We start from the raw sequence: 18,822 nt of genomic DNA, 5'->3' as shown, positions 1-18,822 counted from the left end.
CTGTGTAGACACACCCAGACACAAAACAGAAGCTCAGACTCAAAGGACAGGGCCATTATTTGCAGCACATCTGCAGCCTGCACTCCTGCAGAAGCACCAATTGTGCTTCTGGTTCAGATTAGGTGACCCTGATTCAGATTAACAAAATGTGGCCCACTCTTGACTGTAAGGATACAGGTAAGAACCACCATTACAGATGACACTTGAAGTCCCTCCAGTCCAGCATCCTGCCCACAAGAAGGAAATACCCAAGGATACCTCTAATTAGTTGTTTATATCCAACTTCTCCTTTCTTCCTCTCTTTGACTCTACAGCATCTTCCAGAAACAACACTGGAGTAGCCCACACAGTGGTTTTTCTTTTAGGTACCTGCTACCTGAAGTGCAATGCTACTGATATTAGGCAATTAAGTCAAATTTGGTGCATGATTTTCACATGGGGGATAATGTATTAAAATGCATACCTCGTGCTGCTTCTCAGCAATATTCACTGCGTTTAAGGCAAAGATCACTTCCCTGGCTCCTACATATAGAACATTTTTGTCTTCACTTAACAGCAAGGTTGAATAGTTTGACACTTTTGATTCATTAAAATGTATTAGCTGGACCTCTGTTGAAATGGAAAAAAAAATAGCACCACATGAAGAGACACAATCACTTAGGTTCAAGCTTATGAGTCATTTTTTCTAAGTTGTCTAACAGCTGTTGGGGAATTTGAAAACAATAAAGGTTAGTTCAGAAAACCCATGTAGAAGACGAGGGACCCCTCAGAAGCTTTGATTCAGCAGAAACAGCAGCTCCCATCATAAATGTCAAAATCACTTGTCCCCACTTTCTCATTCAATGTCAAATGCCTAAATATTTCCTCTCATGGTGATCCCTATAACTCACTTCTTCCTTTATTTTTTTTCCTACCTGCTTTTTCTAAACTTCCATTTTCCACATTCACTGTCAGGTCCTTTCTCACCTTCTCCTTTCCACATACCAACCTACTGTGGAAAATCAGGTCGGTCACCACATCCCTTGCAACTGCCCCAAACAAATCTTACAAAATATCCTGCACCTTAAGATGACACTCCAGCATACTGCCACAGAAGAAAGAAGACACAGAAGCTAAAAAGAGAACATTTATAGATGGTCAATAAGCTGACTATGAAATGAAAACCAGAGATGAAATGCATACAATAGAAGGAAAACAGCATGACGGAAAAATCAAGATGAAAAGGAAGAAGAGAAACAGAGTGAGACATGAGAGAAAAGGCAGTGGAATGAGGAAGCTTGCAGACTGGACCAGAATAGCTTGGAGAAAGATGACACAAACTGACTAATATAAAAGAATGGGGGTTTCTCTGCATCTACAACCATAATGGAAAATTGAGACTACCATAAGATTAATTAGGCATGGCTTTTTAAGATATAGGTGAAAACAATGCATTATTGCTTCCAGTTTTAACATTAGTAATTGCACGTTTTCAACTACAGTACTCAAGAAACATTAATTTTAAACTAGATTCTCAAGCATGTGATTTTGAAATCTTTTACTTGTCAGGAAAGTTTTCCCTAAATGTATGAACTGGTTCCTACAACTCCACTGAACTAAAAATTCCCTCTCCTATTGAGAGCAGGTTTCCAATACTTAAATGTAACAATCTTTAGCAGACAGACACAGAGAAATAGCAGGAATGAAAATAAATTCCATTTATTCTGACTAATTTGGAATGTGGGTCTGCAGTACACTACTGTACCATTAAACAGCAACTTGCCAAATTTTAACTACTATAAAAGATCTGAGCATCAAAGAGTCAAAGCAACTACAAGCCTTGTCCAGACCACCATTTCTGAAAAGCTTCATCAGCAACTACTAATTGCTATGCCAATAATCAGGAAAAACACTTCCTACAGTCATCTCATAATCTGCTTATTCCTACTACATTCTTAATCTCCATCTATCTCTTCCTATAGTAGGACTCTCAGAATTTAATACCCTTATTTTAAGGTTGCTTCTTCACATAGCCAGTCTATTTGCCTGGCTTTGTTTAGTTACTGCACAATTGCTGCTTACTAACTAGGAGTGAAAAAAGGACCTAAAAGCATCCATGACACATGGAGGGGGGGGTGGGAAGCAGGGAGAAAATGGAAAAAAAAAATATATATTCACAAACAGCAGCAAATAACTACTCTACAGTCCTTGTTTTAGAGCTCTTTTCAGACTCAGGTTAAACTATTAAGCCAAAGGCTAAATGATCCTCTGATTCCTTCTACTGCTCCTGGAACCACATTTGCAGACTACTGTAACTGTATTGGGAGGTCATGAATATTTGCTGTAACTTCAAATACAAGAAAAGCAGTGTTCTGTGAAAGATTGTTTCATATCTAAGCACCATATGATGCTGTCAGAAGAAGGCCAAATGCCTGTTTTTCCTTTGCTTGGTGATTTATTTAGTGCACAGGTTGGCTTGGTGTCAAAATACATCTCAGACTGAGAAAGCATAAAAAGATTATTAGCTGGAGAGGTGCACTTTGCTGACATGTTCAGACTCAGAGTAAAAATAATTTGTTTTAAACAAAATACACCTATTGGAGTTTTCTCTTGAAGCAAACTTCAGCTGCAAGATCCTTCTGCTGAGAAAGCCAAATGTGGAATTCCTCCTTTAAAAAGCTCTATTTTCAGAGATGCTCAAAGGACCTGAAATCAGTTAACCCAGTGCCCAAGTAATTTTTGAATATTCTGGTCCCAAGCACTTCATAAACTGTGCAAAGCCAGCAATACCTGACCAAACTCACAGCAAACTGGCCGAAAGAACACAGGGCTTCAAGGAGTTTCAGATCCTACAGAAACCCTGGAGTTGTGGAAATGTCCCGTATTACACTGCTTAAATTGCTGTTCTTACCTCTGTGTTCCCAAGTGATCCTCGGGACTGGGCCAAATGCTATTGCCACTTCTAGCAACAAACCCCAAACTGCATAAAAAACACCCAGAGCCATTTTCAGTGTCCTTGCCCTGCAGGGTTCGCTGGACGGGCGCGGCAGGTAGCGTTCCTTCGGCAGACGAAATGCAAATCCCAGGGAATATCAGAGACCAGGCATTTCAGACCTCCAGAGGCTGGAACAACTGTAGCAAGTACGTGCTTTCCAGCAGATCACTTCAAGAGAACGCACATTTTCCAGGATGCAGCGCACAGGAACTGCCCACACTCTCCACAGGCTGCAGAGCGGCTGAGAAGCGCGGCCGAGCGCATTCTTCTGTTTCAGGGGAGAAATGAATGGTGCTGTGGAGAGAGGAGGAGAGTAAGAAGCAGAGGGAAAAGCAAACCAAATACTGCCAAAAATAGCACCGATCTTGCAGTATTTCTACAGCTGTCTGCACAGCTCAGTTTGGATTAAAAAAAAAAATACATTAATTGATGAAAATAATATTTTTTAAAATAAAAGATATCACCCGGCAAATAAGCAGCAATTGAAAGGAGTCATTTCAATCCAGAACGCCAAGTACAAATATTCTGAATGTTCAATTATGTTTAATGCACAAAATCTGACTGTAGTTTAAGTTCAGAGAGCAAAGGACATGAGAAGTGTAGCAATAATCCTAAGCACTGGTGACACAAACTGCTGTGTCTCCCATCCTTGGGATCCTACACGACTGTCTTTTTTAGTGAAGTTTTATAATGCTACTAATGCACTCAAGGTGTGTGGGGTAGAAAGCAATACAGCTACAGAAACAAAGAGCTAATGCACTGCACACAAAAATAAAGGGAGAAAGCACTGAACTAGTAAAGTGCTAGACAGTTCTGTGAAAGTCACTCTGTCTGAGTTACCCATTACTGTCAGGCCCAGAAAGGCCTGTCCACTAGAATCAACAAAACTGTTCACTGCTTTGTACATCACCTTCCACAAGTCTCCACTGCTCCTGTTTTCCTACAACCCCTCCTAGGTGAAGGCTCATTAAGCACCTAGCAGGAAAAGTGAGTGCATTCATCAATTACTAGATTACAGATAACTTTTGAGGACTGTACACTCAGGGCAGGGTGGTGGAGAGAAAAGCACACTGTCCTTTGCACCAGGGTACAGAAGATGCTGGATTTTTCACTGTGCCATTGCCTGGGAGACCAGCACAGCACCACTAAGAGACGTGCCACAATCCAAGACAGTCACACCACCAGGACGTGATCCAGCAAGAGGGTAAGCAAAGGTTACAAAATCATTAGTAGCATTAAAGAGGAAGGGGTCAGTACTTGAGGAACACTGAAGTAAAAAGACTAGGGTGAAGCTGCAGCAAGGACATCTCCAAGCACAAGCAAGCTTCTGAGAGGGAGAGGTCCCAGGTTTAAGCAGGCAAAGGCAAGTTGGAACCTCTGGAAAGCGCAGCCAGCAGATCTGCAACAAAGGTAGAAGTGACATGGCTGAGCAGACAACGGCCAACTACATCTGAAGTGTCTACACCTGCTTTACTAAATCATCACAGGTAACACTAAAAGATTTAAAAATCTCGTTTGCTCCTACAAATCTTTGTCTACCAAGAAAAAAACCCATGCAAGACCACCACTTGCTCAAGCTGAACTTGTGACATAAATATTTTTTGGTGGGGTTTGTTTTGGGGTTTTTTGTTGTTGTCGTCTTGGTAAGCAGTTCAGATCAGATCCAATTCTTTGTAGCAGATCATGTACATCATTTTGGTTTTTAAGGCATTATATTTTCAGTTAGGCTTGTTCATCTGTCATTCACCCTTCCATCATACATAAGCAATTCCACGTTTTGCTCTCCAATACATTAAAAAGTGCCCACTCAAAGTTAAAAGTTATCACATAAATATATTGTGTTTAAACACACAGCTTTACAGGTAAGGGTTTAAAAGGAAACAGCAGTTCAGTGGTTAAGTTCAAGGCAGTTTGGCAACTTTAAGAGAGATGTATGGGGGCAAAAAACCAGCAGTTTGAAGAAAGGTCTTTGAGCCATTATTTCTACACACTGCTAATTCTTTATTTCCTGCTACCTTTAGTAACTGAAAAGACTCCATGTAATAATTCCCTATTAAATCTGGGTGTTGTGTTTGTTTTTTTTTTCCTAAAAGAGACAGCCAGGACATCTATAAGCTATCAGTTACCACATGGTAGAGATTACTCCAGAGTAATTCTGAAGTCCTGTAAATTTTCTGGACTTTAAAACAGGACTAGCAAATCCAAGCCCTACCAAAGGATAACCCTGAGTTTCCCTACAGCCACGGTTACATTCCTAGCCTAGCTCACCTTCCTCAGACAATGCAAAAGCACAGCAAAGCCTGAAAAAAATGTCAGTATCTTTTGAAGAAGACAAAAGGTCTGGCTGGACTGCTTAGCACCTACTTTGCTGTGTGGACTGAGAATTGCTCTGGTCACACAAAGTGGAAATCTGTGATTTCATTCCTACAGCACAGGCTTGCAAGACAGGTCCTTTTTTCGCATTAATAAGTTTGACTTATTAAGTGGGACGTTATTTGTTGATCTATGGTGAAATTTTGCATGTTATAAAAGGGGTGAGACACACTACAGTGAATGTTACATGCCAAATTGTGCAAGATCCACTTTGTTCTCATTTCTATGACTTTAAATAGAGATGAAAATGCACTCAGGACCTTGTCCTTTAATTTAGCCTTCAATTTAATTACTCTCCCTTCCCCCTCCCTTCCCTGTGCTAAAAATTATCCTTCACTGACATCTAATGGGAAGTCATCCATAATCTAATATGAACCTCTTTTTATGTAACACAAGGGGTAGAAAAAGGAAAAACAAAAAAAAAAAAAGGCCCAGACAATGGCCTGATTTCCAAATTAACTCAGTTCCATTAGTGTTCACTGGCTTTGATTAGATCTGAGTGCTTTGCACTTCTGAAAACTTAGGTTTCCTAATGTTTTAAGTTTTACTCCGAAAAACGAGCCACAATTTGCTTGAAAATAAGAACATTGAAAAAGTAAGGCAGAAAGAAACTTGAAATGCTTGGTTAGATACTTAAACTCTAATTAAATTGACCACAGGTCTACTTTTCTGCAAAACCGTTAACAACTTTCTGAGGTAAATTTAAATCAGTAATTTTAGTTTTCACACTCTGGTGATGATTTTAGATCAGCGTGTAATGACGAAAGGCAGCAAAATAATGTACACTACTTGCATGAGTTTTCCATACTGCTTCTGCCTGTGGTGGCTAAAAACAGGGCAACTATAGAAGAAGAAACAACCAACAGAGCTCCCATCAGCTTGTCAGAGCACAGCTGGAAGCTCAGAGCTGTGAACATTTACATTCACATGTATAATTTTAATGCACAGGCAGAGAAATAGGTAGAGCAAACTTCCTGCTCTCTCAAAGGACAGAAAATCAAAGCTGTTAGAAAAATTTCAGGCTGCAAAACTGCTAATAAGTAATATTAGCACAAATTATGAAAGCAGAGTTGAAATGGCACATATTGACTATTACCAAGATCAAAAACATGTCTCTCACATTGCCTGTGTCACTGGGCAAAGACAAAGTGCTTTGCTCTACCTTCTAGAAAAATGCAAAACACTAGTGCTGCAGTGGGAGAAGCTGAAAAACCAACACTGGGAAGGAGACTGCCATCTTTACTTCACATAAGTACCTGTGAACATAAAACTTCCATCTTTCAGAGATGTCAATTCAGCAACCCTTACCAATACCCGATTTTTTTAATAAGTAACGCAAACCAGAGACCAGTGTCTACTATCCCAGTCAGCATGGTAAAACTGGATCCAAGTGTGTATTTTGTCTGCACAAATCTTGCACAAGTTATCTAAATTCTGGAATTTCAAAGTTAAGAAATGACCAATTTCACAACAGTGTTTCAAAACAGTCTTCCTTCTAAGAAATACTTAGTTGCATTGTGCAACCCCTCAGTTTGGCTCGATATTACACAAACTGCTAAGAGGATCTATCTTTATTTTCCATATGAAGGTTAAAAATATAGGAGAATTCACTAACATACCAGCAGCAGTCAGCACTGTAGCTGGGATCCCTGTGATTCCCAATAAATGATCATGACCATCACAGAGCATCCTGCCTCTCCCTGAGGAAAGCCACATGAGCACTGGCCCTCCTGGCCTAATTCTGCCACTCTTTTCAGGATTCCCCAGCCATGCTAAGTGTTCCCATCGTTTTCCTCCCATTCTCTATTGCACTTTATTCTCCTCCACAGGGTTTATCTTCCCCTGCAATCCCTCACCTACGCTGTGCTTCTGCTCCCACCCATGCTATCACCCCGTCTTCTTCTCCAACACAAGCAACGCCCAACTACGTGACCACGGGTGATGCAAGCCCCCAGTGAGGCTGCCAGGCAAAAGGCCACCTTCCTTTGGGCCCTAAGGAAGGCCCTCTACAATATGTACTACACCCCCACCTCTCCATCAAATCACTTTCACACCACTCACTGGTTGTCCAGGCACAGCAAAAAAGGACCTCACAGTAAGCAACAACCAACTGCAAGACACCCTTCCTTTCCCTACTGCCAGGAGCAAAAAAAACCATGGCAGGTTTATCAGGCAGCCCTACCCTGCTATTTTTAGAATAAAAAAAAAAAAAAATTTAAAGATTATGCATTTGCAAAACTTGTATGTTACCAGGATAAGGGATATGAATCTCAATATGCAGAGGCAGGCAAATTTATGAGCAAATTGCTTCCTCCAGCAGAAAAGGGAGGGGTTAAAGGATTCAACTGTCAGAGGGCATAAACTGCAAGTTCTCCTTAAATAACTTTCTTTTGAAAGCTTATGAAGCTTTAACAGAATACAGGCCTCCTTTAATGTTTATTGATACCTGTTTTATAACCTCTGAGAGCTGAGTTTTATTTACAAAGTTTGTGAATTTCAGATCAGTAAGGCCAGGCTGGATATATCCTTTGTTTTAGTTCTCACCCTTTCAAAACCCCAAGCACTGTGCCATTTTTAAACAGTCTCATGAAAAACATCATTATTTACAATCTTTTCATTACAGAACACATTAGGACTCACTTTCTGCTGAAGTAAGACACAACCTCAAACTAGCAGACCAGTAGCCCTTTATGACTAACATATATGTAGACCATGGGATTATTTATATTTCAAACTGTAACTGAAACACTTTGTAGTTGCTAGGTGCTTAAAAATTAGACAAAGATTTTTAAGATAATTTGATGTGGTCTTTATTTCTACCTGCTGGAGGATGTGCCCTAGTGCAAAAAGAGGATAAAATTTCTTAGGAAAATAAGACTACCAGTTTTAGGCCAGAAATTAGTATTTTCTGATTCTGCATGATAAATACGCTTAATCAAGCAGTACTCAGGAAAATAATGCTTGTGCTTAAAGCAGAGAATATCTTTATCTTCAGTGGAATACTTAGAGAGATATCTTTTTTTAACTCACATTCCTTTTCTTTTACCACCATGCTCTTTTTCTGGGGGTGAAGATTACACAAAGATAAAGTATTATGCAAAAAAAAAAAAATTACAAGACAAATAGGAGACTAAAACTCTTAATTTTCAGATTACTGGGGGTAGATCATTAAAAATAAGCTACAATTTCGAAAAGCAACAGGAAAGAGCTAACTAACTTGGATGCTGAGCTATCCCAAATACAGAATTCAAGAGCTCTCCAGGGCACGTTTTAAGACCCTTTTCTGCCTCGCTGGGTACTCCCAAATATTGACCCTGGGTTGTGACAGTGTCAGTGCTGCACTGAAAACTACCCAAATGAGCAAGAAATAAACTCCCTAAAATTTCAAGTTCATATTCCCCTACCAATTAAACATACTGCCACAGTCAAAAATATTGCTCAGTTTCCTTCTCATTTCTTTTGGGGTTCATAGGACTGAGTGAGTCATTCAAGTTATTTGAAGATGCCTACTGGCAACTACTGGCACTTGTGAAAGTACCTGCATGTCTAAATTAACAGGCACATGTGCTTTAAAAAAAACCTATCCTCAGTGTCCAGCAACACTTTCAGAGTCAAATATCTCCAAAAGCAAGTCCAACAGCCCCTTATAACACCAATTGTGTAATACAAGGAAGCTGCAATCCTGAACATGACCATTCAGTGGTAACTGAAGAACAGGTAAATTTACAGTATGTTTCCAAGTGGAAAAAGTCCCTTTCCTGCTAAGTTTCTTGAGTATTTTGGTCGTGGAGCAAAGGAAAGCAATAAATCAAGCTTATAATAAACCCTTTATTTACATTTTTCAGTATGCTGTAAGTCCCTAGTTTTCTTGCAGTATCTTTGTTTGTTTTGCTAACAAAGACACCTATAACAGAGTCACCATGAATCCACCACAGTCCCCCTTCTGCTGTGGGGCTGTACCTCCAGTTTCTCTATACGTACCTGCCACCCCTCTGGAGCCTCCAGCACAGCCTGGAGATGGGAAGCAGTCAGAAACACATCCTTTCTGAGAAGAGAGAAGAAACAGGCCTTGACATCATTACCACATAAACCTGAAGGGCAAGTTCTGATAGGGGAATTATAATAAATCCTCCCCCAAAAGTTTGGCTTTAACTTCCCAGATTACCAGGGCAGACCATTCCTGACAGAAACCAGACATGTTACATTTGCATCCCACGATCCAAGACCCTGACACTACACTTAACAGAAGGAAAAAATATTAAGCAAACCTGATAAAAAGCATACACACCAACCCTTTTAAAATTTAATTTGTTTCTCCTATCCCAAGCTGCCTGATCACTACTCAGTACGAAATTATTCAGCATTTGCACTGCAGTAGCAACTACTGATACTGGTTAAGAGTCTGGGACCCTTCCTATGCTGGTACAGGATGTACTAGAGAAAGCTCAGAAAGGTCAGAAACCAGCCAGCCCCACAAACAATTCCCTTTACTAAATCTGTATAAAGAAGCTCCAACACTCTCCTGCATTACTGAACAACTGCATTATGCACAAGCTCAGAAAAGAATATCTGGATATGTACGACAAAACCATGCAGGCTTGTACTTATTTTGTTGTTATCATAGGAGAACAGTGGACCACTCCAAAACAATCACAACTGGGCACAATAAGGCATTTATCCAAAGATTACTGTAGCTAACACACTTCTCAATATGCAGACTCGTAATACCATTACATCAGGCTCTATTTAGCATATATACTTCCTACTGTTCATCCCAGAGCTTTTAGAAGGGTGTGAGCTATGTAAAGAGATGGTGCTTTTTAAAATACAAGTCATTGTGGGTTTGAAGTAGATTTCACTCAACAGTACAGGGGTTCCCAGAGATGCAGGTGGGAAGATGATGCACCTAGAAAAAAAAAACAAACCAGTCTCCATTGCACATGTGAGGGCTTCATTCTTGATCCAAAAGATTATAATGGCTCACAAGACAGAGGCCCCATAAAAAACAGGCCAAGGAAAAGTACAAGAAACAGCTCAATACTGCAGGGTCTCTGAGGAAGGGGAGAGCCTATACAGGGTCTTTTTCAGAGACCTTCAACAGTGCATGTTTTGTGGTTACCAGTGCAGCAGCAGGTATCAAGCAGCTACATCAAACCCACTTTTGCTTTTAAAACAGTATTTTCAGCTATTTTCTGGGTCTTTGGCGCTATAGAGAAGGGAATCTAGTCTGATTCTCACCACAATTTTTTTCAACAGAATGCCCCATGGAAATTCATTGCCCATCTATGACACAAACACTAGGAGAACATAACTGACTTATTTTTGATGTAAAAACAACCATCCACCTTTCAATTCTGCTGGGGAGAAAAAAAACCAGAGCAGGCAAACTGCGGATCATCTGACCAGTTATGAAGCTGTCCATGAACCCACTTGCACCAAATCATATCTCTATGGCTCTACAGCTACTCAGTATTTAAGTGAACAGTTAAAATTTACCAAAAATTGCAGCTTGCCACAAGAGGCCACCCAGAAATGTAGTCACAAATGTAGTCAGTATCGCTGCTGGAGTTTTCGGATCCTTGTGCATTTCCTTATAGTTTACTGCTTGCAGAGCGAACTGTAATTATCTATTTTAGCTGAAGATACCTTAAGGGAAAAAAGGAAAATTCTCTTTTTCCTCTCTCAAGAAAGGCCTTCTAGCAGCCTGTGGCTTGTAGGAGCACTTTCATTGTAATGAAGCACTTGCATATAAATTAATAGCTACAGTAGGCGTGAAACCCCTTGCAGCAAATTATCTGACCTGTATATATTTTATTAGAGATTTTCAAGCCTGCACAAGTGGCTCCATGTTTTAGCTAGGGTTTGAGGCCACTGAAGACATGAAAGCCAGGTGGACAGACAGCTGGGGCCCAGACCAGCTCTGAGCCAGTCCCTAGATCTCTATGGAGATGGGGAGAGGCAGAAGAACCACCAGCACTTCCAAGCCGTGGCACGTCAGCTCGAGATCTCTGTTCCCAAGAGCAATCCATCCTTCCTCGGTGTAGTACTTGGGAAGGGGCCACTAACCATCGGTGTTTCTGGCAGAGAAGCTCACGAACATGTGGGGCTGGGCGTGAGGGCAGCTGGGCTAAGGCAAAGGGTGGTTTGCAAGCAGGGGCTGATTCCTCTCCTTTGATCAGACTGCCACTGCCTGCCTGTCCGGACACCACCTGTGGTCACGCTACACACATGAGTAACTACTCACAGCTTGCCAGAAGCTCTGACATAATTGAGCCCTTTAATCCAACCAGGACTTGAGTAGGAAATTAACATCCATGTAAACCCTGCAGATTGGCAGACATCCTTCAGGTCCTCTTGTTTGACCTAAGCCTCACAGGTGATCCCTTACAGCAGGCACTGTGGGCACTGCTGGGCTCCCAGACAAACCTTATACCCCATCAAGTTTTAAGAGCACTTCAATGTAAACTTAAAGGGGGAAAAAAAAACCACCAACAAACTACTTCTTCTGGTAACAATTACTTAAGATGGGGTGGGGGGGAGAAATTACACCATGAACAGCTCGTTATTTTGACAGCTGTGACTAAGTCCTCAAAGATTAAAGAAAACACCTACTGGATTATAAATGAAAGACAACCTGGAATACATTAATGTAGAATAAAAGGATAGCCACCTTAAGGAAATTTTTCATAAAAGATCCACAATCCTTCATATATGTGTGTGTGCATATACTTTATTTATTTGAAGACTTTCTTCTAATGTGTCAAATTCCAAAGCACATTAATCTACTGTAAGTCACTTCTGGCTGTCATAGCCTACTTGTATTAAAAGTAAAGAAGAAATTCAAAGAACAACATATAATATGTACTCCTTTTCCTTCTGCACATCAATTACCATCCAGATCAGTAGCATTTCTTTCATTCTGTATTCAAGCATACGGCTGCTGTAACCAGGTCCTAGTGATTCTAAATGAAGAGGAGAGGAAATGCAAGAAAACCATCTTATAAGCAAATTTTGTTTACTCTGAGAACTCTTTAGGAGACCATGGAGGCAAGTTTTAAGTTTACGAATGTTTCTAGTATCGCAGCACTGCACACAGACCTTACTGAAACACAATTTCCAGATAAATACCTTGATGATCACAACTAGAGGTATATTTGCTACCCAGAACTAAAGTCAGCCATAATCTACATGCACTGGTTTTCTCAGAAAAACTATTTTAAATACTTACATGGAAGCCACAAACAAAGCCAATGTACAGCTATGACTAAGGCTGCACACGCTGCCCACAGATAGTCTATCACTTCAAAAACTTTCCTGTAAATGCTATGTGTGGTTTTAGAGTGTTAAAATAATGGCACAAAAAGGTAGGCCAGACAACAAGAACTGTGCACAGTACCAGTACTATTTTTTAGTAATTGATCTGACACACAGAAATAACTGTTGCTGACACTGTCACCACCTCCACTGCTCCCACCCTGTCTGGATGGGGCTGGTGATTTTATCTGCAAGCCCCCTATGCAAGACACTGTGGAGGGGGGAGGTGGGGTGGGGTGGTCAGGGAACAAACACACCACAGGATTTACAGAGCAAAGACTCAAGTGTTTTTCCCCTTTCCTGCCTGCAAAGCTTCACTTTTCATGAATCTTTATTCCATAGAACCATGAACTGGCCTAGCAACATCCCTCAACTTTTTCTAAACATTACAGGAAAAGATACGCGGATGAGCTTTAACCTGCAGCAGGGGCCCACGCCAAACCCAGTTCTGAAACAACAAAGCAGAAAAGCCCTCTCATGTCTCAGACAGTCACTTCAATCTAGCCCAAAATGTGCTGGCATCTTCAGCTTTCAATTCCCCTGTCACCTTGACACTCCTCAGATCTCACAAGCACCCTGAAAAAAGCCAAGAACAACATGGAGACAGAGAGCTGTGAATTCCTCGTGTGTCCCAATGGCAAGCTACAAATATTAAGGTTGGGTCACCTACCACAGAGATGGGATTTTCTACATTTTTAAGGATACGAAGAGATTCTGTAATCAAGCAACCTAACCTCCATAAAACTGAACAGGAACATTCATGATACTATCTGTGCATCCCAACCATTCTTCAGGAAAGGATCTGAGTGTGTTTCACAATTCCAACTTTCTTCCAGTTCTGTTACAAATATCAACACAGAGTTATTTCAATCCAAAACATAGTAGTGGTTCTGAATTAAATTCCAGCAAAAACAGAGAACACTCAACACAACTGTGTGAGACCAAGAGCCACATAGCATGAGAGAAAAGGAAGGAGGACACACATCTGCATAAAGAAACTAACACACTGGCTTCAGACTGAACTTTTTAAACAACCACTTACTTCATGGACATCTAAAATTTTTATGTACCTGCACAGCATTTGGTAGGGAAGGAAATGTTCTTTCAGAAGCAGCATTAGAATATTTTAGTCAATAAACAACAGTCTTTGAAGAGCAGAGATCACTGGGAGCACCTCTATATTCAACAATTTTTTTATTTCCACAAGATCAATACAAAGGAGATAATTACCTCTTCTCTCATCATAAAATCCAATATCATCCAGGTCTCCTTTTCCTTCTATCAGAAAAGGAACAATCCTGAAAACTACTTGCTAGTTCAAAAACCTGAAGAAGAAACAGCAGATGATCCTCCAAATCTTACTCTAAGTATTCAGTGAAAAGTAACAGAAAACAAAGTCTAAATTCTGCCTGTATTTTTTGCTAATGTTCTTTAACAGAATAAATGAAGTACACTACAAGAAAATCAAGAACTAAAAATCTCAAAACAACTGCTTGTCTTATCCAAAAGACTATAAGCTGCCAATTATGTGGAAACACCTCCTAGTATTAAAAAGTGAATGAATGTTATCTATTTCCATATTCACTCTAACACAGCAACCCAGAAAACCTAAAACTAAAATCAAGATGCTACATTATACCACCTGCTTTAGTAAGAGCTTAAATCACATATTCTGTCACTTTCAGAGAACACCTTTTGTTGCTTTTCAGCTATTTATTACTACAGTATTTTGTTTTTTTACTTTGACTCTTTACAAAAACTGCACTTAACCACTATCTAAAGGTGATAGTCTGAATACATTCAAGAGAATTATCTGAACACTGAGATTACAAAACACCTAGGTGTTACTTCACAGGGTTTCATATTTAGTGTTTTTCAATGCTGCCTTGATATTTTTCTTTCTCTCTTGCTCTCTTACCTAGAGAAATGCATAGCCCCTTCCAAAAAAAACCAAAAAACAACAAAACACCAAAACAAACCATCACATAGAAAACCCAAAATCCATAGGAAAGGAAAATATGTGAAAAAGAGGCTTTAATGTTCTTTAGAATTGGAAGTACTTTACCATCACGGTAGCGTAGAAAAACCAAGTTATTCAGTATCAGATTCTAGTTTTTCAGACTTTTAAGCCAGTTTTTAACAAATTAACACCAGTTACTGACAGGTGCTAGGCCGTGAAGTATCTTGGCTATCAGAGGAGGCAAATTCAACAACCACCTTGTCCACACAGCAGAGGTTTTCAGTACCAAAACACCCCTGGTCAGTTTGCCCACCTGGAACACTCAACTCCTTAAGTTGTACATATGCCTGTGAACAACATGCACTGCTCAGGGACACTGACAGCAGAAATGGCACAATGGTAAGACAGTTTTAAAAGCACATTCAAAACTCTGCCTTCCTTCCCCCCTCCCAACCCCAAAGTTACTTAGAATTAGGCAGAGGAGAAGGAAAAGCAAAAGTAATTTTCATCTCAGCACACAAGATTAAAAGACAGCACTCCTCCACCTGCACAGCAAAACATTCTGCACCTTAAAAGAGAAGCCTTGGCAGAGGTTACCTGTCCGTCCTGAGAAAAAGCTTCTGTGATGAAAAAAGCAGGCAACTTCGGTTCTAGGAGGCAGAGAGTCAGCTCCCTAGTTGTGTAAGACACAGCACAGCCTCCCCGAGGGAGCTGCAAAAGGTTGCTGAAGCAGGGGATTTGAACCAACTTATTCAAAACAGTGGAGAAATAACAAAAACAAAGCTTCACTGGGTTTGGCTACACAAAAGTCAGAAGTTGAACCCTGCAGCAATGTTTACTATTAAAAAAAACCCCCAATTTAAATTCATAGGTGGAATTCACCAATTTTCTGTAAAAACAAAACAAAACTGTTCATGTCCAAAAAATCGCAGAAAGCTATAAAAAGGGATTTCCTCAAGCTTTACAAGTTATGTAAGGACACCTCGGACTTACAAACACAGTTAAAATTTGTTATGCTTCTGAGTATCTTTATCTTACTATCACGCATTACAACTCCTTTATCACACACACCCCTTTGAAACTATCTTCCTCTCAGGACAAACTGCACAAAGTCATAACGAGAATGTCATTAGACTGGTTAGGATGATACTTCATATCATATTAAAAACATGTCCACTCAACAGCAAAACAACCAGAACAGACCTCAAAAAATTCACACATTCCTGAATCCACCTGTATCACATTCCCAGTTTCATCTGGGACAAAGAACTACAATATCCAAATGGCAGCTGGATCTGTGATGACAATTTGGAGTTCTCAGTTTCGGATGCAGTGAGGGGATGGGCAGCACTGGGCATGGCTCCCAGTGCTTCACCTGCCACTCCACAGAGCTGCTTCTGCTGCCCACCACACACAGCCAGCTTTGCACTGGACACAAAGCACACAGTCTAAGCAGTAAAACCTCTGCAATTTTTCCTCCATGTGGCATTACGCATGTTGAATACGGTGTGGTAAAGCCCTCTTATTTTTCCCTCCATTAATTCTTTTTCTATGGCAGCTAGTTAAGAGTAAACATCAAGTGCTGTCAAGTCTCTTTCAAAAGTTCCAAGCTGAAGCCAGTGCCTCCATGTTCCTCTCAGATGCAGAGGGGAACCAGGTTCTAAAACATTCCCATATGTGAGATTAAGGCACAAACGAGGCCAGATGCTGGATCCCAAAACGATAACTCAACTTTATTTTGTAACACAAAAGAGCAGAGAGAAAGAAGGAAGACAGAAAAGTGGGAAAAGCTAAGGGTAACTGTTAAAAGCACAGGACAGGAGGTACCATCCCCATGAAGTGCTGCTGGCTTTCGAGCTGGGAGATCTCTGCTGGGCTTCTTCCCTGGTCCCTTTGTATCCTCTGAGGGGTGGCAGCAGCTCCCACAGCTGTGCTCCAACAGACCCCCACATTCCCTAAATCCCCTCGCTGTGGTACCTCGGATGCCCACTGGCCAGTTCACCAGTATCCCAGTCAAGGTCACCCAGGACCAAGATGGGCCCTGAGTGTCCCCTGGCTGGTTCCCTGGTCTCCAAGTAAGATCTGCCTGGCACACGTTATATGGGAGAGTAAGTCCTTCTGGCATTTTTTGATTGTAACAACTATTTATCTTTTGTGCTCCTCTGCCTGCCTCTGCTGGCTTGCTGGGTGCCTCCTGGAGCTTTCTCCAGGCTCCTACAGCAGCCCAGCTGTGCCATCAACACTTTTTAACTCCACCTTGAGGCAATGGTGAAGCAGACTCCATCTCATAATCAGGCTCCATCAGTCCACTACACTCCATGCCTGTGCTGTTTGTTTCATAAGCTGCTTTTTCAGCAGCAAGTTTCAACGTTCATGTTTCCATATGACACAGATGGGCATTGTGGTTTACACAGAAAATCAGTTCCTTTCTTCCTGTCACCCGGCTGTGGGATGACGTTGCACAGGGAACCTTCTCAAAGTACACCCAGTTCTGGCTTCCAAATTTATTTCCACTGATAACCTGGTACAGGTTAAAGATTAACAACAAAAACACTCCATACTAAAGCCAGTAATTTCCCTCAGGCCCAGTTATCCTCATATTAATGAAAGTAACACAGAAACATTTATTTCTACTTTCCATTCTCATTCCTTGATACCTGACCCTCAGACAACAAACATCAAGTTCTATTTTAAGGTACAGAATCAACAGCACCAAGGAGCAACGCGATTTTCACTGAACTGACACATGCAGAGTTGAACATTCTCAGCTCTCACACCTGGCCTGTCACCAGGTCATTGCTGTTTTCCTCTTTCTCCTGCAGTATTCCACTTGCAGCATTCCACTTGTAGTATTCCACTTGTGGTAACCCACTCTTCTATTAATACGCTTAATTACAGCACATTTAGGCTTCATAGGTCCTAGACACCAGCTGTGCACTGATAAACTGTGTGAACATCTTCGTTTTAAGACACTCATCAGAAATTTAGCAGTGTGCCAGGATAAATGGCCTAAAAATCATCTTCTGGATCCCTCAGAAACAAGCTAGACAACTGCTCCTCTTCCTCACAGTTGCAAGGGGTCCAGCCTCCTTACTTAATTCTGGCCGCTGTGTCTGCTGGTCTCCATCCATCCCCAACTCCCAGCTCAGACTTACACCACCACGTAACTGGTTGGGGACGTCGACTGATCAACTTCCACAGGTTAAAAAACCTGCTTTAGGGAGGGGAAGGCTCAGGGTTAGTTTAAATCCACCCATAGTACCTCCTTCAGCAGCCGTGCTAGCTTGGGGCAGATAGAAAGCTACGTGGAACACTACTGGGAGATATTATGACCCTCAGATTAGCTCAGCTGGTAAGAGCACAGTGCTAATAATGCCAAGGTTGCAGTACAGTACAATACAATACAATATCCTAGTATTTGCTTAAGACTTGGACTTGATGATCCTTGTGGGTCACTTCCAACTCAGAATTTTCTGTCACTCAAATCTGAGCCTTTCTTGGGGGGAAAAGAAAAAACGGGAGTGGGAACTAAGTAAGTGCTAGACTCACTCGAGGTCCTCCCTGTCTCACCTCAGGGCCAAAATAAGAAAAACTAAGGAAGTGATGAACGATCCTCCTGGTCCAAAAAAAGAAAACCCTGAAGGACTGAGGACTGTATAGGATTAGGCCTGCGACAGACACAATGCAGCTCTCCCCTCCTGGTGCTGCATAGCATCCACTCAGGGTGCCGAGCTTCCTCCAGGACTGCTTGCTGAAAAAGATGTTGAAAAGACAAACGTCAGAGCTACCTGAGGGTAGGGTTACATCCCCAGTGCTAAACACTGCTCTTCTGCTGCAGCATCATTATTAGTTTATTCTGCCAGTGGTGAGTAAGAAACTACAATTCCTTCTCATCAGCTAAACTGTGGCCACAGTCGTGCTAGCCTCACATCTACCTGCATATTCAAGAAACTTCACTGTCTCTGAAGGACTGGCAAACAGCATGTACCATGGGACAACTGCATGTCCCAGCCAACCACACTCAAAACAGGACATCCCATGTTTGGGGGCAGAATCCAGAATTCACTGCACACTACAAAGGTCATTTTAAATACCCGAGATCTCGACAGGAGATTAATCTCCAACAGCAGACTGCAGCTCTTTTTTTCTTGCCAAGCACCATGGAAATGCAGTAAAATAGCCTTGAAATTTAAGAAATCAT

The 18,822-nt window shown here is 41.2% G+C and overlaps 1 protein-coding gene across 12 annotated transcripts in view; it reads right to left on the bottom strand.

Moving 5' to 3' along the window:
* Nucleotides 1-18,822, bottom strand: part of SEMA4D (semaphorin 4D) — a 95,775-nt gene that overhangs the window by 31,645 nt on the left and 45,308 nt on the right. For 9 of the 12 annotated variants that reach the window (XM_027653184.1, XM_027653191.1, XM_027653194.1 and 6 more), the window contains 3 exons: nt 9,329-9,392; nt 2,891-3,268; nt 464-609 (listed from right to left, as the gene is read on the bottom strand). In XM_027653184.1, coding sequence (XP_027508985.1) covers nt 464-609; nt 2,891-2,984 — 240 coding nt within the window. In that variant the 5' untranslated portion in view covers nt 2,985-3,268; nt 9,329-9,392. Of the gene's footprint in view, nt 1-463; nt 610-2,890; nt 3,269-9,328; nt 9,409-18,822 lie in introns of those variants that run through there. The other 3 variants (XM_027653188.1, XM_027653190.1, XM_027653189.1) reach the window with 2 other exon arrangements.

The sequence above is a fragment of the Corapipo altera genome, unplaced genomic scaffold (assembly GCF_003945725.1).
Source record: "Corapipo altera isolate COAL_440 unplaced genomic scaffold, ASM394572v1 61305, whole genome shotgun sequence".
Classification (NCBI taxonomy): Eukaryota; Metazoa; Chordata; class Aves; order Passeriformes; family Pipridae; genus Corapipo; species Corapipo altera.
Note: the sequence above shows the minus strand (reverse complement) of the source record. Positions and strands in the feature narration are given on the sequence as shown.